At 40.4% G+C, this 25,113-nt stretch overlaps 1 protein-coding gene across 1 annotated transcript; it reads right to left on the bottom strand.

Annotated features, from left to right (window-relative positions):
• Positions 1–451: 451 nt before the first annotated feature.
• On the bottom strand, positions 452–2,199 carry LOC121978162 (protein CUP-SHAPED COTYLEDON 3-like). The gene is made up of 4 exons (XM_042530539.1): positions 2,028–2,199; positions 1,105–1,370; positions 550–896; positions 452–458 (listed from the first exon to the last, which is right to left on the bottom strand). The coding sequence occupies exons 1-4, from the start codon at positions 2,197–2,199 to the stop codon at positions 452–454; spliced, it is 792 nt and encodes a 263-aa protein (XP_042386473.1).
• Between the last annotated feature and the right edge of the window lie 22,914 nt (positions 2,200–25,113).

Raw genomic sequence — 25,113 nt, 5'->3', positions numbered from 1 at the left:
CATAATTCAAAAATAATTAACCAAATATGAAATAAATATATTAAATATCAAATATTTCATATTTATTATTAAAATAAAAATGTTAATAATCAAATAATAATATAAAAATGTTTAATTTTTTATAAAATGTGTAAATCTCAAGTTTTTTTTTAATTTCTTACGGATGCATGCAGCAATTTACAATTTATTTATTTATAATTATCACTTGTTTTGCATTATTTCTTTTATGGTTAGTAAATGATCGAACGACATGCAGTAAAATTGTCAGAAATCCTCCAAACAGGAAATCATCAGGAAAATAGAAACAGAAAAAAAAAAATATTGCATAACCTTCAGTTGAATAAAGTGAAACAAAATCTTCTACTTTCCCCTGATCAAAGCAGTAGATAATTATTTATAATTAAGACAATGCAGTATACAGTAGAACATATGTAATCAATCAACTAATCGTTTAACATCTGTACAAGTTCAATCATATATAGTATTACTGTCTCCTATGTATTTGAAACACCTTATAAGCAACCCTCACCCTTTATAGGTCATATATACCTTCCATCTCCACCAACTGTACCATGATCAAACCCTAAATCCAGTAAGAATCCAAGCTCATTACCCTCACAAGACCTTGGGCTCGTAATAATACTCTCCATATTCCCCATCGTGTAGTGATCAAGAGAGTTGCAGTCGAGAAGTAGCATGCTCGTGAAGGGGTTTGAGCTGACATTTTCTTCCTGTTCGATTTGCATGGGTAGGTCCACTAGAGAAGGAGGTGACCTAATTGTTAATGTGGGAGAAGAGGAATAAGAAGCTTCCGTGGTAGTAGCGTTGTCATGCAGCTGGTCTATGCTCTCCCGTTTTCTTTTGTGGAAAACTCTGCATAGAACCCAGGCCCCCTCCTGTCATTCGTATACATGCATATTCATGCAGCAAAGTAATTAGGCAAAGAGATAGATTCATATAGCCACATTAGGTACCTAAGATTGGGTGAACATCAATGTTTCTAAATTTGTCATTTAAATACTTGTAAATTGTAAGATAATAATATCAGAAGACCATATCCTCTATATATATATAACATCAGAAGGAATATGTAAAGTGTCATACCTTACGGAGTGAAGGAGGGGTCTCCAGTCTGAACTCATGCATGACCCACAGAGTCTTGATGCCACTAGGAGCTCTGCCTCTATAGAACACCAACGTCTTTCTCATCCCTACCATTGCGTGAGTCCTTGGATCACTGATTTCCCTATCTTTTCCAGTAGCCTTCCAGTAACCAGATTTGGTCGCTCGGTTCGCGCGTGATCCAGTCGTGTATTTGCGGTCACAGAAGCTGAAGAAGTACCACTCGTTGGTACTCAGCTCGGCAACATCTGTGTGAGGCAAAAGCATATATATATATTAGGCATATAAAATCAATACTCGCTTAATACTGCACAGACAAATGTGAAGTATTAGGTTCTTATTTTCTAATAATTAAAACGCAGATTGCTCGAATGAAATTTTTGAAACAGGAAGCAATTAACAGACCTATCAAGATTTAGAAATAAATCTGACATAACGGAAGCTATTGATTTCATTGATTCGAACAGTAATGTTCTAAATACTTGTTGATTCAACAGAATATCAAGAAATTAGACATCCAAAAACTTAAAGTTTTGAGGAAAAAAAACAGTCAAGATCTTATGAATCAAAAACTACTAAAAACCAACTAAACGGTTGTTAAACCCTAACTCGGCAAATGATAATAAAAAATAATTAAAATTTGGACTTTAAAAAAATTTTAAACGATATTTTTTAGTCTGAAATCAGATCATTATGGATTTCATCGGATAATCAACTGTATATTTATGAATGAACTTCGATTTGATATACTGTAGGTCTGTAATTCAATCCAAATTAAAAGTTATGATTATTGAAACCTGTTCTGCTGTTCCGTGTCAAAATTGCTAAAAGAAACTAAAACCTAATAGTTTAATTTTCAAAAGCAAAGCGGCTATTTAGTAGACGATGAATCCAATAACTTTCACCTGGAAGTTCCCATGGCTCGCGGGTGTGCAAATCCACCTCCACCATTGTCGTCCCTTCCAAGCTTCTTTGTTTGGTCACCTTGTTGTAGAGATAGTGGCACACCAGTTCCTCATCACTTGGATGGAACCTGAAACCTGGAGGCAGAGTGGATTCTATATCTCTCAGGTCCATTTCTCTTCTCTGTACAAAAATATCTTATCCGAAGCAAATAAGTGAAGATGGGTATATGGAGAAGGAAGAGTTCGATGGAGTTGTCGAGGCTGAAGGTTTAAGTATTTATATATGTAAATGATGCAATAAATCTGCAGGAGAGGCGTGCACCGAAGGAATTGATAAGTCCACAACAGCAAGAAAGCTTTCATTAACAGTAAGGAAAAAGAATTAAAAAGTCATTTTATCTCATACACGCATGAATAAAAAATGATATCGTGGCATGAAGGTCGTTAAGTAGGAGAAAATGTTGTTATTCAGAGGACTAGTTGATGAGTAGGCAAATTAAAAGGGGTCTCATTAATTAATTATTCATGGCATGCGAGCCATGGAGATAGCTTAGTATAGGATTTATAGGGTAGGGTAGGGTTGAATTGTCTGTCCTATTTGGTCCATATAAACTCACACAGGCTGTTCTTATATAACTTGCTTTGGAATTTTTATCATGTATCTCAGTTTGATTTGGCAACAGTGACAAATATCTTCATGTAATTATTAACCAGATGCATGCATCTTTGAGAGTTGTGTTCTTGCCTATTGTTCAATTAATATTGACTACGTTATAGATGATAAGTGTCTTATATATTATATATTATTAAAAAAAATCCATCTAACTCTACTGTGAGAGGGCTATATATCTTTTTTTTAAAATAAATGTAAACTAAAGCAAATATATAATAGATTACTTAGACTTTACCAACATTGTTGGTCTTCAGAGTTTCCTCATCCAAATCTATTATTGAAGAAATTCAACTTTATTCTTACATAAAAGAATAAATAACTTAGAATGTAATTGAAAATAAAAAATAATATAAGTTAATTTTATGAATTAGATAAATGTTTAACTAATTTATAAGAAAAACTCAAGTTCAGTTGGAAATCGATAAGATTTTTAATTTAGGGGGTGTTTAGTTGATGAGTTTGGGAATGAGAGAATGGAATGATAGTAAAAGATAGTGTTTGGATTATGAGTTTGGGAATCACATTTTAGGAATGATTATCAGATTTATGGGAATCAACCAAACTCATATAACTTGATGGGTTTCATTTCCATTCCTATTCTCATTCTACCCTACTATCAAACTCATATCCATAATTATTCCCATCATTTAACCAAACGTCCCTTAATTTTTTTTAATAAGCATGATAAGTAAATAAATAAGTCAGTACATTATTTTTTGTTTTAAAAAATAGAATCAATTTGTTCATCTGAAAATTAAATAAAATGTTTAAATTAAAAAGTACACTAACAGGTGTTTAGGAGTACTTCTCCTAATTATAAACAACACAGTGGCTGTTTGATAGCATCCATCTACTATAATAAAAAAAAATCATAAAATGTAATTGATATGGTGTAAGATATCTTTCTGGGTTGTTGGGATAATCCCAAGCCCAAACAATGCAAAAAAAACCTAAATTGATAGATTTTCAGATAAATTCCTATAGTCATACCTTAAATTTGTATTTTTTTTTTACATTTTCATTAAAAAAAAGTGAAAGAGCTTTCGGTCTGTCAATCCTTACTATATCGGGACTTGATAAATCTCTCCTATCTAAAGAGGTCGCTTGATCCTGTGACTTACTTCCTTCATCTCGCTATGGGACCGTCAGTGAAGGGCACTTGGAGTGAACAGTCACCTTTTGCCACATTAAATTTATATTTTTTTATTTATAAAATTTTATTTTAGCAATAAATTGTTGGAACCCCAAGGTTATTTTGATCTGATCAAACAAGTTAAGTTAGGTCCTGTGATTTTTTTTTATCCCTGTGTCTAAGTGTGCAGGAGCTTAGAAGCACAGGAAGTCGAGCGGAAGACGCGGCTAGCGAGAAGGATGACACGGGAAAGAGCCGACGGGCTCGGTGCGTCTGAGGGACGAGGCACCGCAGAAGAGTACATCGGTAGACAAGAAGAACGTGCGCGACGTTCGAGAGACAAGAAGTCAGAGCGGAAGCCTGCTCGAGGAGAAAGCTGAAATTGGGTTCGGGTGAGCCTTATTTCGGTTGACCGAAATCACCCAAGCGAGCGGAGCCGGAGCGGAAGACCCGGACAAATCCGGGCGCTCAGAGCGATTCTGGGCACCCAGAACCGGTTCTATCCAGATCGTATTTGACCGCGATCCGTTGCGGAGGGGATAAAGTTTTATCCCCCTCCAGGCGCCTGGAACCCTTCCAAACGCTCCGACCAAGGTTATAAATATAGCCTTGGTCCAAGAAGCTAGAATCAACAAGCATTTCATTTACAACACTTGTGCACTTTCCATTTTTGTTTAGCTTCTTCATTTTTGTACTTTCACTGCTGTAAGGAGGCTTCTCCGCCTTAAGGAGTATTTAGTGCGCTTTATTTCCTTGGATTAACAACCTCTCCGGTTGTAACCAAGTAAATCCCTTGAGCCTCTATTTTCTGTTTATTCTAATTTTATTTATACAAGTGTTCATTTAAGTCTGAGAAGGGTATTTTTTGTTTTATTTTTTGCAGAGCTATTCAACCCCCTTTCTAGCCGGCCCAACGGTCCCAACAAGTGGTAGCCAGGACGCTTCAGGAGGACTAACCACCGATCAAAGCAAAGATGATGGCTGGACCGAGCATATACCCGCCGAACTTCGAGGGGGAGTTCGCTAGTTGGAAAAAGCGAATACAGGTATTATTTAAAATTGACTTTGAATTACTTTTAATAATAAAATTCAGTTTTGTACCACCCGAAGGTAAGAAAGAATACCAGTGGACGAAGAAAGAGCAGGTCGATTACGTGGTAAACGGAAAAGTAAAATTCCATCTGCTGAGTGTCCTTCCGCCACAAGAAGTCAACCGGATCGGCACCTACAACTCAGCAAAGGAGCCTTGGGAGAAGTTCCTTGAGTTACACGAAGGGATATCCGAGGCCAAGCTCACGAGACGAGACTTACTCCGCAACCAGCTGATGAACCTATGGCCTGAAGAAGACGAAACGATTGCACATCTTCACTCGAGGACTAAGGAGCTCATCACCGGACTTTCCAATTTCGGAGAAAAGGTAAGTAACCAAGATTCGCTAAGGTACTCTTTTAATGCATTCCTTAGGAATACGAAATGGGCATCACTAGTAGATGTCTTCTATATCTCTAAGGACTTAGAATCTATTACCTTAGAAGAATTATTTTCGACGTTTGAAGTGCATGAATCGAGATGTGCAGGTACGAAGGAGCTGAAGCACAACATAGCCCTCAAGGTAACAAGAGACAAATATGAGTCAGAATCTTCTCTCGACGTCAAGGAAATGATGATGATGGTAAGATGTTTTAAAAAATTATGTAAATCTAGAAAAACTAACATCCACAGGGTAGAAAGAAAAGGACGATCAGATGCTACCACTGCAACGAAGAAGGGAACATCAAAGACAACTGCCCTAAGCTAAGGAACAAGGACAAGGACAAAGGAAAGAAGCCCGTTCAAACAAACAAGTACAAGACACTAAAGGCGACGTGGGACGATACGTAGTCCGAATTAGAAGTCGAGACTTTCTCGAGACTTGCATTAATGGCAAGTCATCAAGAAAATGAACACGAAACAAGCTCATCCGAAATGAGCATCGAGAGCATCGATGAAGGGGGAGCTACATCGGAAGAAAACAGTAGTTCAGGGGGAGCTACAGATAACAAAGTCGCCAAGGTAAGTTAGGTACGATCTCTCCCACCTGACAAGTTATTTAAGTTTGTGAAATTATTAACCAAAGATTGTTGCAAACTTGAAAAAGAAATTAAAAAATAAAAATTAATTCTAGAAAAATCTTGCCCATTAGAAGAATTTGACAAGATTAAACTGGAAAATAATATTTTACATAAAGAAATAAGTAACTTGAAAAATAATGCATGCTTATATAACACAAGTTTTAGAAAATTCAATAACCTAAATTGGTATTTTAGATATCACAAACGATAAATTAAAAATATTTCAAAGAAATATGTCCCTAGGAAATACCTAATCAATCCAGTTGGCTAGAACCTATATTGGGTTCTCAATTCTTGCCTAACTTGAACTTTATTTAGACTTTGAGCTTTCAGCGAGAAAATTAAATGTTTAATTTCCTTATGCGGTTTTGTCTAGAAGTGGTTGATGATCCAATAACCAAGAAGGCCTAGTGCCTCGCCACAGCATGGAAGTCAAATATTAAAATAAAATTTTTAATTGACTAACTGATACATCATTAAAATTGAAATTAGATAATGCTTTGAATAATTATTCAATTTTTTTAAAATTCTAAATTTTTTTTACGAATCTGCTTAACTTTAGATTTTTTTTAAAACTTAGAAATTATTTAATTTTTTTTACTTAAAGTTTCTTTTAAGTTTTTTTAAAAATGTATTTTACTTATAAATTTTCTTGAAATTTTTTACTTTACCAAAATTTCTACAAAAAATTAATTCTTGAAAATTTCCTTTAACCGAGGAAATTTTTCATTTTTTTACTTAGAAAATATTTCTAAAATTATATTTTCAAAATCAGAGTTTACTTAGAAATTTTTTTAAATTTTTTGAAAATTCAGAGTTTTATAAAAGTTACCCTTAGATTTTTATTGAACTCCATTTTTTATGTGATCAAAGGGGAAGAAGAAAAAGATTAAGTCTAGGGGGAGGTAACTTAAAATTAAATTTCCTATTTTTTTGTGCTTTATTACAAAATTTATTTTTGCTTTAACTTTATTTGTTTACCCTATCTTAACTGGGGTTGCTCACATGAAAAAGGGGGAGATTATTAGAACCCCAAGGTTATTTTGATGTGATCAAACAAGTTAAGTTAGGTCCTGTGATTTTTTGATCCCTGTGTCTAAGTGTCACGCCCCATAAGAGTCTCTGCCGGTGAAATTTCGGCAGCATCTTCCCTGTACCGGTGACAATCTGAAACTTGAATTTACAGCCCTCAGGGCCTCTCAATCCTTGGCCAACACAGTCGGAATATATACAATAAAATATGAAAACATTCCACGTAGTTTATAAATAATCAGCCTCCGGCTAACTACACAACAAATCGCAGCCATGCAGTTTAATATAAAACATACTCCACTGTAACGAGGAAAACACCACCCACAACGAAAAACAATCGCAACGGAAAACATGGGCAGAGTACCAAAAACTCGATATAAAATACACGAGTTCAATAACTACACATCATAAGTCTGTAGTCACAAAACAAGGAAACATAAGTCCGAATTAGAAAACCATCTCGACACGGAGTGACGACTAGCAACTGAAACCTCCTAATGGCTTCAACCTGGAATAGAAATAAGTCAAATGAGTGAGTTCAAGAACTCAGCGGGTATCGATCAGACATGCATATCAAGATATATCTATCAATAATAATCATGCAATACAGTCTTCTGATATATAATAGGAAATACGAAAACTTAACAAGGGGAGAAGCTGTACTCACCAGGACTCCCTATCCGGATATAAGGGTCACCAGACCAAATACCTCATGTCTCCTGTATGCATGTCAATCATATGCAACCACAAAAAATATAGCATCCAAAATGTAGCAATCACAAGCAATAAATGCAATCCATGCATATAATACAAATGACATGCTCACCCTTGACGCCAGTCAGCCACCTCACACGCGATGGTGAGGTCGAGTGGGTAGGGCTATGACAATTGTGTACTCTTCCATCACAACTCCTGAGTGACCGAGTGGGCTGGATGTTGTTGGAGTATACCTATCCTCCTACCCCAAACATAGTGGGGAGCCTAAGCTCTCATCTCCCTATGTCATAGTCAAGAGGAGGGATCCCTGTACGCTACCACGCTGCAGTCATCGCTACCCATGAGCGGACCAACAGAGCCCTGACAGAGCAAACTGCACACACCCTGCATGATATACCACTAACCCATGAGTGGTTGTGTGTGTAGATCATGTAACTGGCGATGTGCTCAACAGCAATGGAGCTGACAATCGCTCAGCATGCAATCATGCAATATGGTGAATGACACTAAGCATGTAACTCCTGAAAATATCAACCTCCACATAATGTATACCAAAAGGAAAACCAAGTCCATAACAATGACCTAGGTACCATAAATCTAGGTACACATGACAAGTAATAAACCAAGGTACACATGCTAGGTAATAAACTAGGTACACATGCCAAGTATATCTAGTAGCTAGACCTGTATACGGTAATGCATTGTATGTCACTACATAAGTACACATGGCAAGAATCAAGAGGACATAAACATAAATGCATAACGGATAGCAATATGGACATACTACGAGTATCAAGTAGTAGCATACCAAACAGATATAAGCATAACTATTACTACTAGCTATACCCAACTACGCATATCAAAATGACAATATCAAAAGAGATAAATCAAGGTACCCGCCTAAAAAATGGAGATCGTATCAGAAAATCCCACGGTGCCTAACTCGTCCCAAATCAAGGACCTGCAACCAAGTGTAATTTAGCTAACAATGTAAACTTTCAAATTGCTAAATCAATTCCCAAACTAATCTAAGAAAACTCTAGTTAATGATCATTACTTAATCCCTAATTGGGTCCACCCAATCACCTCATACTTCGTTTAACTTTATGATCTATATTTCCAATAGGAAGTTAACGAACGAAGCATATGAAATAAGAGGTTTTGTTACCCACAGTTCTCTTCTCCGGTGACCAGTCATTGCTCCAGCAGTAGCTGATACAACTCACAACAGTGATGAGGCGACGACCAATGGTTAGATCGGCACGATTGAAGTGGGCAATGCGTGGTAACCCCTTGCAACTGATGATGAGCGGGAGAACAACCCTACTCCCCTGTCTCCTCAGCTCTCCGACGGTGGTAGATGGAAGAGGGACAAGTGGCAGCTGGTGGTGACTGCAGGGTAGATCCACTAGGCTCGGCAAGAGGAGGATCGTTGTTGATGGGATCAGCGACACACGACCACGGTACGACTCCGATGAATGGGAAACAACACGGTTGAGGTAGAGAATCCAGGGATTCGTCGCTCCGATTAGGTCCCCAAGCCATGGAAGGGTAGCTCAGCCCTTCTTGTGTCATTTTCCCCCTTCCGACGGCATGGCACCTACTGATCGACCGACAATGAGGGTGATTGAGTGGATCATTGATGGATCGAGGCCCCCTACCCTTGACCGATGATGTCCCTATGTGGGTTGCCTCGGACGGGAGAAGAGATGTGGGAGGAAGAAGAGCTGTGACTCCCGGCTGACGGTGGATCATGCTTCGGTAAACGGAGGAGAAGGAAAGGAGACGATGCAAGGGAGAGGGCTCAGACTTGGGTGCTCGATTTTGTATGCATGAGAGAAGAGGAAGTGAAGCGGCGGGAGGGTGGCGCGTCGGTTGGGGAAGATGAAGAGGAGGGCTCAGTGACGCGGGGAGAAGGGAGATGGGTTCGATGTGGTATTAGGGTAAGGAAAATAAGATTTTTTTTTATTATTAACTTAGGTATCTTAATTAAACCTAAGGTTAATTCCTCAATCAACTCCCACTTTATTGGTATTCCAAATAGGCTTTTCCCAAGCCTATAAATTCCGATGAACTAGTCATCCGAGCTCCGAAAATTTTCCAGAAAATTCCTAAAAATTTCTAAACATTCCCTTATGGTTATTCATCCATTAAACCTTATTATTATCTAGTTATGATATTTTACATTCTCCCCCACTAATAAAAATATGATCCCCAAATTTTGTTATTTACCATCAGCAAGTACTAGCAATAGACAAACAGATAAATGCTGAACGAAACTCTATCCCACATACCTCAAGTAAAAAGATTGGGGTATTGAGCTTGGATTGTATTCTCAAGCTCCCCGGTAGCCTCCTCGTCAGAATGATACTGTGATCCGACTTTAACCAGTTGGATAGTCTTATTCCGTATCTGACCCTCTCTGTGGTCTAGGATACATACCAGAATCTCCTCGTAGGTAACGTCAGGCTGAATGGGAACTGATATATCTGACAGAACATGTGCTGGGTTGGGTACGTATCTCCTCAACATAGACACATGAAATACATCGTGAATTCCTGCCAGAGCTGGTGGTAGTGGTAGACGGTAAACTACCGCTCCAATCTTTTCAAGATCTGGAAAGGCCCAATGTATCATAGAGCTAGTTTACCTCGGAGACCAAATCTCTTCGCCCCTTTCGTGGGTGAGACTCTCAAAAATACATGGTCGCCTGTAGAGAACTCCAGGAGTCTCCGTCTTTGATCAACATAACTCTTCCGGCGGTCATGCGCCTCTGACATCCTCCGTCTGATAGTGCGGACCAACTCTTCCTCCTGCTGAGCTCTCTGAGGTCCTAGTAGCTGGACCTCCCAAACCTCCTCCCAGAGGGTGGGTGTCCGACATGATCTACCATACAATGCTTCAAACGGTGTCATCTGGATAACCAAATGAAAGTTGTTGTTGTAGGCGAACTCTACTAATGGCAGGTGGTCCTCCCAGCTGCCTCCGAAATCCATAACGCAAGACCTCAACAAGTCCTCTAATGTCTGGATGGTCCACTCTGACTGTCCATCTATCTACGGATGGAATGTTGTATTAAAACGGAGTTGTGTGGCCAAGGCCTGTTGCAAACCCTGCCAGAACCGTGACGTTAACCGTGGGTCTCTATCTGATATAATGCTCAAAGGAACACCATGCAATTTGATGATCTCCCGACAATACAACTCTGCCAATCGATCGAGAGAATCGGTCTCCCGAATCCCTAAGAAGTGTGCGGATTTGGTTAATCGATCAACGATTACCCAAATCGCGTCATGACCTCGTTGTGTCCTAGGCAATCCCACCACAAAATCCATGGTGATGTGCTCCCATTTCCACTATGGAATGGGAATTCTCTGAAGTAAACTGGTAGGTCTCTGGTGCTCAGCCTTCACCTGCTGACAGACTAGACATCTAGCGACAAACTCCGCGATATTTTTCTTCATGTCGTTCCACCAATAGGAACGCCTCAAATCTCGATACATGCAAGTCTTGCCTGGGTGGATAGAAAATCGAGAGCGATGAGCCTCCTGAAGTAACTCCTCCATAACCAGGTGAGATTGAGGTACGCATAATCTGCCTCAGAAAATAATACTCTCGTCATCTCGGGTGAACTCTATCTACTGCCTGAAAGCTATCTGGTTGCCAATGGACTGTAGGCGCTGATCACCGACCTGGGCCTCTCAGATCCTTGTCCTAATCGATGACTAAAAACCATGGTAACAAGGATACCCTTCTCTGTCTATCCCTGCTCCTCAAGGCCCAACTCGGAGAAACCTTGAATTAAGTCCGTGACTAAAACTTAGTGGCACGCTAAAGTCCCTCTGGACTTCTGGCTAAGTGCATCGGGAACCACATTAGCTTTCCCCGGGTGGTAGCTAATGGTACAGTCATAATCCTTCAGGAACTCCAGCCATCTCCTCTGTCGAAGATTGAGGTTCCTTCTAAGTGAAAAGATATTTGAGATACTTATGATCAGTGAGAATCTCAAATGTAATACCATAAAGATGATGTCGCCAAATCTTTAAAGCAAAGATAATGGCGACTAACTCTAAATCAAATACTGGGTAGTTCTTCTCATGCTCCTTTAACTGACGAGAAGCATAGGAGACTACCCTGCATGCTGCATCAAAGCAGTGCCCAAACCCTGTAGAGAAGCATCGGTGTAGAGTATGAATCCATCCTCTCCAGGGGGCAAAACCAGAACTGGTGCCGACACTAGTCTCTGCTTCAGCTCCTAGAAGCTGGTCTCACAGGCTTCTGACCACGTGAACTTCACACCTTTCCTGGTCAAGTGTGTCAGTGGCATAGTAATACAAGAGAAACCCTCAACAAATCATCTGTAATATCTGACCAAACCCAAGAAACTATGGATCTCCTGAACTAATTTTGGCTGCTCCCAACTGGTGATAGCCTCAATCTTCTGAGGATCTACGAAAATACCTCAGCTAGAAACCACGTGTCCCAGAAAACCGACTGAGGATAGCCAGAAAGCACACTTGCTGGACTTCGCATATAGTCGATGTCATCAAAGAGTCTCCAAGACTATGCGAAGATGCTGTGCATGTTCCTCCTCAGAACGCGAGTAGATCAAAATGTCGTTGATGAAAATGATAACGAACTGATCTAAATACTCTAGAAAGACGTGGTTCATCAAATCCATAAATATCACTGGAGCATTGGTAAACCCAAGTGACATTACCAAAAACTCATAATGTCTGTATTTAGTATGGAATGCTATCTTCTAAACATCAGAATCTTTGACTCTCAGCTGATGATACCCGGATTATAGATCAATCCTAGAATACATTGATGTACCTCTGAGCTGGTCAAACAAATTCTCGATTCGTGGTAAGGGGTACTTATTTCTTTAGTGGTACTGAAAGAGCACACACTTTGGTCAGTATAATGACCAATATTATACTGGCCATTATACTGAGGTTGAGTGATACTACTCTTGGAGCTAGATATTAATTAAGCGAGTTGTCAGTAACTTACTTAATTAGTGGGCATTCGTTATCTTAAACACAGGGAGACTAACACACTCAGGATAAGAAGGAGCCCATAATGTAATTTGGGATTGGTGCGGTAGTGCGATAATAACTCTCTAGTGGAATGAGTTATTATCGATGAACTTGAGTTGTGTGTTCGGGGCGAACACGGGATACTCAAGCTCATCAGAAGGCCAAAACCAATTTCTCCTCTAGGTCCCTGTCGTAGCCTCATTATAGCCTCAAGTCCATCCAAATATAAGCCCATCTTGGTGTCCAAGAAGGGGGCCGGTCCAATGCTTGGTGACCAAGCAAGGGTCGGCCACATCCTCTTCTATAGGGGTCGTCCCTTTGCTTGGTACCCAAGCATGTACGGGCCGGCCACAATAATTAAAATAAGGAGGGGTGTTTTGAATTTTTAAAATCTTCTCTTTATAGAAAACTACAATTTTTAAAAGAGATATTTTAAATTTTTAAAACTTTCCTTATTTGAATTAGGTCGCATGTTTTAAAAGAAAGTTTAAAAGGTTTTAAAACTTTCCTTTTTTAACCATCCTCATGGTTTAAGAAAAAAAGGAAGATAAGTTTTAAAATTTAAATTTTCTATCACCATGTTAAAAAAAGAAATTTTATAAAAGAAGTTTTAAATTTTAAAACATGGTTTTAATTTTTAGAACTTTTCTTTTTTAACTCCTACTTTAGGAAATTAGAAGAGAGCTTGCAAAATTTTATAAGAGGATTTCTTCTTGTAAAATTTTATAAAAAATTATTATATTTCTTTCCTCTTATGGGGGACGACCAACCTTGCTTGGTGCCCAAGCAAGGTGGCCGACCAAAAAGAAAATTAAAATAAATCATCATCCAAATTGATTTGGTGATTGATTCAATCAAGAGGAAATAAAAGGAAAATAAAAAGAGAAAAGGAAAAACTAGAGGAAGATTTTAATTTTTGTAAAAAATTCTTCCCTTATTTGCCTTGGGCAAGTATTATAAAGAAGAGGTGAGGAGGCTTCATGAGATACAACTCTTATTCTCTTGCTTAGAGGTTCTCTTGGTGTGGCCGACCCTCTCTCTTCTCTTTTTCCCGTTGCTCTCTTCTCCTTGGTGGTGGTGTTGGCCGGATTTTAGAGGAAGAGGAAGAAAGCTTTTGGGTGGTGTTCATCTTGGAAGATCGTCTCCCACACGACGTCCAAGGTGAGGCGAGGAATACGGCAGAAGATCTCGAGGCCATTAGTTTACAAAGAGAAGGTATAATTAGCAATTGTTTTCCGCATCATGCTAGTTATTTCTTTTTGTAAGATTCTAAACACAAGAGGTATTAGATATAGTTTTTTGAATTTATTTTTCAAGTTTGTGTTTTCTTTGTTTTTCGAATTTGTGATTTGATTGTTCTTTTTGGTTAACCTAGAGTTATTTAAGGAAATTAAATATTAGCTTTCTTTAAAAGGCTTTGTCTAGGCGGTGATGGTTGCTCCCATATCCAAGAAGGCCATGTGTCTCGCCATGCAGTCTTGGAAGCTAATTTTAGAAATTAATATTTAATGGAATTAATAACATAGGTGGATTTGAATCAATAGTGTTAAGTTCCGCTTGCGATTCAAATCTAAACCATTAAGAACAAATAAGTTAAATTTGGAATCAATGATGTTAAGTTCCGTCTGCGATTCCTAATTTAACTTCTAAAGAACACAATAGGTTATTTAAGGAAAGGTTCGACACTTATACAAAAATTTTGTATAGTGGAACCGATACGTTTTCCTAGGACTAACCAACACCCTGGTCTTCTCCTTTTTGCATAGTACACTCTGTACTTTGAGTTCTATTCAGTTCTTCACTTTCGAGCTTCATTTTTGTGTACGAGACTTCTCCACCTCTGATGTTTCGTTTGAGAAGGAGATTTTCTTATTGAGCCCACTTACCTTGGAGTAGAAATTCTCTGATTGGCAACCAAGTAAATTTGTGTGTCTTGTACTTATTTTAATTATATTATTCTTTTTTAATTGTGTAATTGTTTTGAAAGCTCGATCAAGTTGAGAAAGGTATTTTCTTTTTTGTGCAGGGCAATTCAATCCTCTCTTGTCGGCTGCAAAGGGAAAACAATTGGAATCAGAGCTAGGTCACATCAGAAGGACTGACCACCGACTAAAGCAAATAAGATGATGGTCGGAACAAGCATCCACCCACCAAAGTTCGAAGGAGACTTCGTCCACTGGAAGAAGAAAATGGAGGTTTATTTCAAAACTGATTTTGATATATTTCTTATCTTAAAAATGGTTTTTAAGTACCCACCGACAACAACGGTAAGTTGAAGAAAAATTGGACAAAGAAGGAACAAGCCAAATTTGTGGCAGATGGAAAAATAGAATTTCATCTGCTAAGCACGCTGCCACCACAAGAGGTAAACAAAATCATAGTGTACGAGTCTGCAAAAGACCTCTGGAAAAAAAATCCTTGAGCTTCATGAAGGATCATCCGAAGCCAAGCTCACAAGGAGTGATCTACTTCATAATCAACTGATGAATCTGCTACTAAAGGAATGTGAAATAGTTCCTCAACTGCATGCTAAGCTAAAAGAGCTGGTGACCGAACTCACAAATCTTGGAGAAAAGGTAACTAACCGAGATTCGTTAAGGTATGCGCTTAACGCTTTTCCTAGAACTCCTGAATGGTCAACTCTAGTAGATGCATATTACATCTCTAGAGATTTAGAGGTAAGTAATTTAGAAGAGCTATTTTCTACTTTTGATTCATGAGTCTAGATGCACAGATCTAAAGAAGGAGTCAAAGCACAACATTACCTTGAAGGCAAAAATAGACAAACCAGAATCTGAAACTTCTCTTGATGATGACAAAATGACATTTATGGTAAGAAAGTACAAAAAATTTATTAGAACTATTAAATTCAATCAAGTGCAGGCTAAAAGAGTTAAAAGAAAAGTGAGTTGTTGTCATTGCAATGAAGAAGTGCACGTCAAAGACAACTGTCCAAAACTAAACAACAAGGACAAGGATAAAATACCAACCAAGAAGAAGCACAAAAATCAAAAGGTGACGTGGGACAAAACGTCATCATCAAATTTAGAAGTCGTAGCCTATACCGGACTTGCATTGATGGCAAGTCACCAAGAAGATAACGAAGCAATCTCATTTGAAATGAGCATTGAGAGCAACGATGAAGGGAGAGCCACTTCAGAAGGAAGTAGCGATATAGGGGGAGCATTAGATAACGAGATCGACAAGGCAAGTCAGGTAGGATCTCTTCCTCTTGATAAATTATATAAGTTTATAAAAATACTTGTTGTTCCCGGTATCTCCCGGAGTGCGCAAACTGATACTGATCGTCGAGGCTAGTGTTCAACACTATCTCCATAAACGATATTGCTCCGCTACGGTGCTAACGGATAGCAGCAATTCGTTCCCAAGATACAACGACGAACGTCTCTGTCACGCCCCGGGGGAGTCCCTGTCTGAAGAAATTTCGGCAGCACCTCTCCTGTACGGCTGACAATCTGAAGCATTTCTACAGACACAATATACATTAGCCACATGTGGCTGGAATATATACACAACCACGCAGTTAATAATCTCAGCCTACACGACTGGACAAATATAACAACAACCATGCAGTTATATATATTTTTATCAGCCCACTCGGCTGAAATCAAAACCAACACAGCGGAAAAACATAAATACAAGCCCATACAAAACAAAACAAAACACTGCTAGCCGGCTAGGCTTACACCACACATAAACACAATACTCCAGAAACAAAATCGGAACACAAAGCCAAATACACACATATCATATACCAAGATAAAATAAACAAAAAGGCGGAAACATGTCTTCTGATGTGACGTGGGGACCGGCAGACAGGATACTCCAAGCGACTCCATAAACCACCTGGTACCTGGAAAAGATAGTGTCCACGGGGGTGAGTTCAACAACTCAGCGAATACCAATAGACATGTCTAGTAAGATATATCTAACAGCAATAAACATGGAATACAGCTTCCTAATCATATACAGGAACAATGTAAAACTGTAAGGTAACTGAGGAAGCTGTACTCACCAGGAACTCCTATCCAGAACAAAAGGGTCGTTAAACTGAGAGTGTCATAAATCCTGTATGCATGTCAAACATATGCATCCAACCAAATACAGCAAATAAATGCAGCAAGCACAAGCAATAAATGCATCAATGCGTATGATGCCAATGACATGGTCACCCCTGATGTCAGTCAGCCATCTCACTCACAATGGTGAGACCGAGTGGGTAGAGTTGTGACAACCGTGCACTCTGACGTCACTACTCCTGATAAGTGACCGAGTGGACAGGATGCTGTCGGAGTACACACATACTCCTACCCCAAATCATAAATGGGGGAGCGCAATGCTCTCATCTCCAGGTACACCATGATGGGGAGGGATCCCTGACGTGCTACCACGCTGCGTCACACTACCCATGAGCGGACCAACGGAGAACCGAACAGAGCAAAATTGACGTGCTACCACACTGCGTCACGCTACCCATGAGCGACCAACGGATCACCGAACAGTGATGAAACTGGTGATATGCTCTACAATAATGGAGCAGCCTATCAAGCAGCATGCAATCATGTGAATGGTGCATGAAACTAAGCATGACAATATCCCGAACCAAATCCAATATATATATATTAAAAAAATGTGTACCCTAGTACAAGTAAGTCAAATCCACAGATCTAGGGTATACAGGTCCTTTATGGTATAACAACCTAGGTCCTGAACATATCAACCTCCATAAAATATGTACCAACAATATACACGGATCAAAGCAAAAGGTCTAGGTACACAGATCAGATATGATATAAAAATAGAGATACACATGCCAGATAATAAAAATCAAGAACCTAGTCCTAAACTCAGTAAAGCATGGTATGTCACGTACTCTAGGAACTAAGGTACTCATGGCAATAATCACGAAACGTAAACATGGATACATAACAAACGCCCAACAGAACATGCTACGGGTAACAAACAGTGACATACCAAAGGCAAACATGATCATTGCTTGTAGCTATAAAATACTATGCATATCCAATTACAATATCATAAAAGATAAGTCAAGAGGTACCCGCCTCAAATAGCAGGTCCAATCCAGTCAAATCCAACGTCGAGATACTCGTCTCGTGTCAAAGTCCTGTAGTACATGGTATCCAAATTTAGCTAATTACATATAAATAAATTAGCTAAATCAAATCCTCGAGAAGCTAATATAAATCTAGATCCAATTATAAACCCTAATTGAATCATTTAACTCCTCAATCATTTCTAACTAATCCATTCGAATTAGGACTTGCAATAAGCATGGTTAATCTTAGCATCTTACCCGATTTAGCCCTAATTCAATACATGTACCTAGGTTAACATTAGTTATTAACCCATCCATCAATCATCGACAACATGATCAAAATAAAACCCTATACCTTACCTCAATTCACAGCCGCTGTGTGAATCCACAACCGGAGACAACTTGCAGCCAATAAATCTGACTGAAGCGAGGTAAATGGTGTTGCCCTCTAAATCAAATACCCTACACTTTAGTGTCCAGATTAGAATGGAACTCAAAAATCATTACAGTAGTCCAAACAACACAGCATCTACAACAAGGATACAATTCCCTACTCCTTACCTCACTACCTAGCCATTGTTGATGCTGGAACAAGATGGGTCGAACCAACAACACCCCAGAGCATGATCTCCCTGCTGGATTCTTTCCCACTGGTCTGATCAGGTTGAGATCAAGAAATAGAGATAACAAATCAAGCAACGACCAAATTCCAACCCATCTTACCTTCTTCCTCTCCACTGGTCGAAGGTGAACAAAAATCTGGTGACAGTGCTAAGGCACGGGTGAAGTCGGCAGTCGGCGCTAGGGCACAGCTTCTGTCGGCTACACCTTGGCTCGCGCCAGAAATCCGGTGGAAATCAGTCGGTTCCCCCTCACTGCGATGGCTAGGGTAAAGTGGCGGCACCTAGTGCGGCTCGGGAAGGAGAGGCCAGCGGCAAAAATCTAGGGCACATGCGACAGCTAGAAGGCCGGCGATGAGAGGGAGTCGGCATTGGGGTTTCCCGTGGCCGGAGACTCGAAGGGCTTCTCTCCTCCACTCTCTAAGATCGACCTGTGTTGGCGACGCTGAGAAGATGAAGAGAGAATCGCCGGTCGCGAAGAGGGGAGTCGCAAGGAAGGTGAGGATCGGGTGGACAGGAGTCGAGAAGAAAGTGAGGAGGCTCGGGAAGAAGGAACCGCCGCTTGCGGTTAGGGTAGAGAGGAGAAGGCGCGAAGGAGGGGAGATGACGTCGGGTAACGGCGTCGGCCACGCGCACGGGGGAGGAGAAAAGCAAATAAAGAAAAGAAAATAAAATAAAAAGGAAAAGAAAACTTTTCCTCGTTAAAATGGGGTAGCCTAAACAGACTTTTCCGGGGTCTAGTTTTTATCCCCGTAAACTCGTCCATACGGGCTCCGAAAAATTCCCGAAAAATTTCCAAAAATTCCGGAAAATTCCCTTATTATTATCTACCATTTTTTCGGTATTTTCCATTCTCCTCCACTAATAAAAATTTGGTCCCCAAATTTCGGTATCTACCATCAGCAAATACTAACAACAAGTAAAGCGTATAAATGTTGAACGGTAAATTAAATCACATACCTCATGTGAAAAGATGGGGGTATCGAGCTCGGATAGTATCCTCGAGCTCCCAAGTAGCCTCCTCGTTCGAATGATGTTGCCATCCGACTTTAACCAGCCGGATAGTCTTGTTCCGCAACTGACGCACCTTCCGGTCTAAAATCCGCATCGGAACCTCCTCATAAGTGACGTCAGGCTGAACTGGAACTGAGATATCTGTCAGCACATGCATCGGGTCAGGTACATATCTCCTCAGCATAGATACGTGGAATACATCGTGCACGCCTGCTAGGGACGGTGGTAGTGCCAGCCGGTAAGCTACTGCTCCAATCCTCTCCAGGATCTGGAAAGGGCCAATGTATCGCAGAGCTAGCTTACCTCCGAGGCCAAATCTCTTCACCCCTTTCGTGGGTGAAACTCGTAGAAATACATGGTCACCTGTAGAGAACTCTAAGGGTCTGCGTCTCCGATCTGCATAACTCTTTTGGCAATCCTGCGCCTCTGACATCCTCCGTCTGATAGTACGGACCAACTCTGCGTCATGCTGAGCTCTATGAGGTCCCAATAATTGGGCCTCCCCAACCTCATCCCAGAGGGTGGGTGTCCGACAAGGCCTACCATACAATGCCTCAAACGATGCCATCTGAATAGCCAAATGAAAGCTGTTGTTGTAGGCGAACTCTACCAATGGCAAATGGTCCTCCCAACTGCCTCCGAAATCCAAAACACACGATCTCAGCAAATCCTCTAGAGTCTGAATGGTCCGCTCTGACTATCCATCTGTCTGCGGATGGAAAGCTGTACTAAATCGGAGCTGAGTGCCCAATGCCTGCTGCAGACTCTGCCAGAAATGAGACGTGAATCGGGGGTCTCTATCCAAAATAATAGTCACAGGGACACTATGCAATCTGATGATCTCCCGGCAATACAGATCTGCCAATCGATCTAGGGAATTTGTCCTCCGAATCGCTAAAAAGTGTGCGGATTTGGTTAATCGATCAACGACTACCCAAATCGCGTCATGGCCTCGTCGTGTCCTCGGCAAACCCACCACAAAGTCCATGGTAATATGTTCCCATTTCCACTCAGGAATAGGAATCCGCTGAAATAATCCGGCAGGTCTCTGATGCTCAACCTTCACCTGCTGACAGACAAGACATCTAGCTACAAATTTCGTGATGTCTTTCTTCATACCGTTCCACCAGTAGGAACGTCTCAAATCTCGATACATGCGGGTCCCGCCTGGGTGGATCGTAAATCGAGAGCAATGAGCCTCCTGAAGTAGCTCCTGTAAGACCGGATGAGACTGAGGTACACATAATCTGCCCTGGAAGTATATAATACCCTCCTCATCTCGTGTGAACTCGGTCTACTGCCCGGAAGCTATTTGACTGCCAATAAACTGCAAATGCTGATCATCAGCCTGGGCCTCTCGGATCCTCATCTTGATCGACGACTGAGCAACCATGGTAACAAGAATACCCTGCTCTGTATGTCCCTGCTCCTCAAGGTCTAACTCAGAGAAACCCTGAACCAAGTCTGTAACTAAAACTCGGTGGCAAGCCAAAGTCCCTCTGGACTTCCTGCTAAGAGCATCGGTAACCACATTAGCTTTCCCCGGGTGATAGCTAATGGTACAATCGTAGTCCTTCAGGAACTCCATCCATCTCCTCTGTCGGAGATTAAGCTCCTTCTGGGTAAAAATGTATTTGAGACTCTTATGATCAGTGAGAATCTCAAATGTAATGCCGTACAGATGATGACACCAAATCTTCAAAGCATATATGATGGCGGCTAACTCCAGGTCATGAATTGGGTAGTTCTTCTCATGCTCCTTCAGCTGTCGAGAAGCATAAGAGACTACTCTGCCGTGCTGCATCAGAACAGCGCCCAAACCCTGAAGAGACGCGTCAGTATAGAGCACGAATCCGTCCTCTCCAGAAGGTAAAACCCAAAATCGGAGCCGACACTAGTCTCCGCTTCAGCTCCTAGAAGATGATCTCATAATCCTCAGTCCAAGTGAACTTCACGCCTTTCCTGGTCAGGCGTACAAGTGGCATAGCAATCCGAGAGAACCCTCAACGTATCTCCGAAAATATCGAGTCAAACCAAGGAAGTTGCGAGCCTTCTCTATAGACTCCGTTTACTCCCAATGGTAACAACCTCTATCTCCTGTGAAACCACGGTATACTCCTACTGGTGACCGTGTGTCTCAAACATCTTACAGAAGACAACCAAAATATGCACTACTGATCTTCACATATAGACGTTTCAGTCGAAACATCTCTAGAACTATGCAAAGATGGTGTACGGGACTCACCTCGGATCCGAAATAGATCACAACATCGTCAACAAAGACAATGGAAACCGATCTAAAAATCCTTGGAATACCAAAATCATCGAGTCCCTAAAAACATCTAAGGCTCCGCAAGCCCTAATGGTAAAACCAAGACATATAATGTCCGTATAATAGATATTCCTAACCATAAGATCCCCGACAACAAGTCAGGAAATCTGATCACCAGCGATATAAATCACCAAAGAATAGATCCTCCAGTGTAAGAGCAACGCTCCATCACACGAAATACCACATATGTGGGAGCAACGCTCCATCACAAATAATCCGAAATATGTATCTGTAATAAATATGGGAGCAATGCTCCGCTACACGCAATCCGCAATATGTGGGAGTAACACTCCACCACAAACAATCCATAACATGTGGGAGCAACGCTCCACCACAACAATCCATAAGTGCCCAAGGCACCTAACTATCCAACTAGAAACTGCACGAGATCTCTCTACCACAGATCACTATGGGTAGCCTAGGGTATAACAACCCAGTAAGCAAATCAAATCCATAGTCAACTCTATCATCATCCTAGTGGGTCAGTCACCCACTAATAGGAGAATTAGTTGACAGGGTAATACAACCAATGTCATAATGTATACATTCAACATTCTACATTCAACATAGGTAGAATCATCATGATACTACCAACCATACACCTAGCACACGTGCACACACAACATATGTATGATCGACATAATCCTCCAATTAGTACACACTAAACATACTCACAACAAAGGTATAAACCATCATGATACCTCCAACAATGCATACCGAACCCGTGTGCACATATCAATATAGGTATAATCGACAATACACCTAAAACAACACTCACATGACATATATATACCTATGTCAAGAGTATAATCAACGTAACACTTCCAACAAATCATAATCGACACGAGTGTACACACAGAACAAATATAATGAACAAGATACCTCGAATATTACACTGAACACATATGCTCATATCACAACTTGGATTAAATCGACAAAATACCTCCAATAAACCAATTAGACACGTACGCCTAACCACTCGGGTATAATCTACTAGAAACCCACAATAATCATCATCTGGACAAATATACACTCACTATATTCAATTAGACCGTCCATTATAACACTCATACGACACATAATAATCATATGTACCCACCACCTAGATATGCAAAAATCAGCATATTTAATCCAATCAACCTTGCATTCCGAAACGGCAGGGTCACCTTCTAAGTTATCCAACTAGGTACATACAGTCAAAAATTAAAGTCCACATGGAATAGGATACATCGATCCTCTATAGACTGACCGAAATCGACAATGGTATACGGTCAATTCAGTCTTTTCCACGTCAGTACAAAACATGTACTCAAATGTGCTATAGATACCAACCTAAGCACAAATAACCCAAAGATCAGCATTTTTTATAAAATAGAGTAAGTCGATCCCCTGCTGATCGGACCAACCAAAACAATGAATCGGTGATCGACTATCTAAATCTAACAAATGTACGTTAATCCTCCGCAATCAACTAAGGTAAATCGATCTACGACTACCCAAGTCGACAGCATAAATCAGTCTTCTATTGACCATTCTAACCAGAGTAAATCAATCATTTACTGACGAAACTAACTAAAGTATATCAGTATTCTACTGACTGAGTCAACTAGAATATATAGTTACTAGTCACTACCTAGCTAATAATAGCATAGGCTGGTATGTGTCTCCATCTCCTAACCAACTAGTAGTAACAGAAGCTAAACTACCAGTGATATGATATGAAAAGTCTCCCGAGACCGTAATCCTTGATCTCTATCTGAGTCGACCATGATCAGTGGTTTACCAAATACATGGAATATATGCTATAACATCTAAACAGGTACTAATAAAGAATGCTAATACATGTCATAAACTATAATAGTCAACTGTGCATATACTAACAAAAAGGTAGGCTAACCTTATACCACATACCTCCTATAGCTTAGAGATGTCCTGTCGTTGCCAGGTCCCAAAATCTGAAAAGTCACATCGAGAAGACTAAAACACAAAATCTGAAACACGAGAAATAAAACTCGTAAACCAAGCTCTGATACCAAATAAATTGGTATCAGATAAATCTCGAAAATCCAGAACATATAGCAAATATCGTATACCTGATCTGATACCACTAAATTATCATGCCCCGGGGGAGTCCCTGTCCAAAGAAATTTTGACAGCACCTCCCATGTACGGCTGACAATCTGAAGCATTTCTACAGACACAATATACATCAGCCACATGCGGCTGGAATATATACACAACCACACAGTTAATAATCTCAGCCTACACGGCTGGACAAATATAATAACAACCACACAGTTATATATATTTTTATCAGCCCACTCGGCTGAAATCAAAAACAACACAGCGGAAAAACATAAATACAAGCCCATACAAAACAAAACAAAACACTGCTAGCTGGCTAGGCTTACACCACACATCAACACAACACTCCGGAAATAAAACCGGAACACAAAGCCAAATACACACATATCATATACCAAGATAAAATAAACAAAAAGGCGGAGACATGTCTTCTGATGTGACATGGGGACCGGCAGACAGGATACTCCAAGCGACTCCATAAACCACCTGGTACCTGGAAAAGATAGTGTCCACAGGGGTGAGTTCAACAACTCAGCGAATACTATATCTAACAACAATAAACATGGAATACAACTTCCTAATCATATACAGGAACAATGCAAAACTATAAGGTAACTGAGGAAGTTGTACTCACCAGGAACTCCTATCCAGAACAAAAGGGTCATCAAACCGAGAGTGTCATAAATCCTGTATGCATGTCAAACATATGCATCCAACCAAATACAGTAAATAAATGCAGCAAGAACAAGCAATAAATGCATCAATGCGTATGATGTCAATGACATGGTCACCCCTGATGCCAGTCAGCCATCTCACACACAATGGTGAGACCGACTGGGTAGGGCTGTGACAACCGTGCACTCTGACGTCACTACTCCTGATGAGTGACCGAGTGGACGGGATGCTGTCGGAGTACACACATACTCCTACCCCAAATCATAAATGGGGGAGCGCAATGCTCTCATCTCCCGCTACACCATGATGGGGAGGGATCCCTGACGTGCTACCACGCTGCATCACACTTTCGATGAGCGGACCAATGGAGCACCGAACAGAGCAAAACTGACGTGCTACCACGCTGCGTCACGCTACCCATGAGTGGACCAACGGAGCACCGAATAGTGTTGAAACTGGCGATATGCTCTACAATAATGGAGCAGCCTATCACGCAGCATGCAATCATGCGAATGGTGCATGAAACTAAGCATGACAATATCCCGAACCAAATCCAATATATATATATATAAAAT

This window comes from Zingiber officinale, chromosome 4B (genome assembly GCF_018446385.1).
Source record: "Zingiber officinale cultivar Zhangliang chromosome 4B, Zo_v1.1, whole genome shotgun sequence".
NCBI lineage: Eukaryota > Viridiplantae > Streptophyta > Magnoliopsida > Zingiberales > Zingiberaceae > Zingiber > Zingiber officinale.
Note: the sequence above shows the minus strand (reverse complement) of the source record. Positions and strands in the feature narration are given on the sequence as shown.

Excerpts from the sequence above, each read along its gene's own strand:
- LOC121978162 (XM_042530539.1), bottom strand. The coding sequence starts at position 2,199 with ATGGACCTGAGAGATATAGAATCCACTCTGCCTCCAGGTTTCAGGTTC. Across the intron at positions 1,371-2,027 it reads CGAGCCATGGGAACTTCCAG|ATGTTGCCGAGCTGAGTACC; the intron begins GTGAAAGTTATT and ends TGCCTCACACAG. Across the intron at positions 897-1,104 it reads CCCCTCCTTCACTCCGTAAG|GAGGGGGCCTGGGTTCTATG; the intron begins GTATGACACTTT and ends TACGAATGACAG.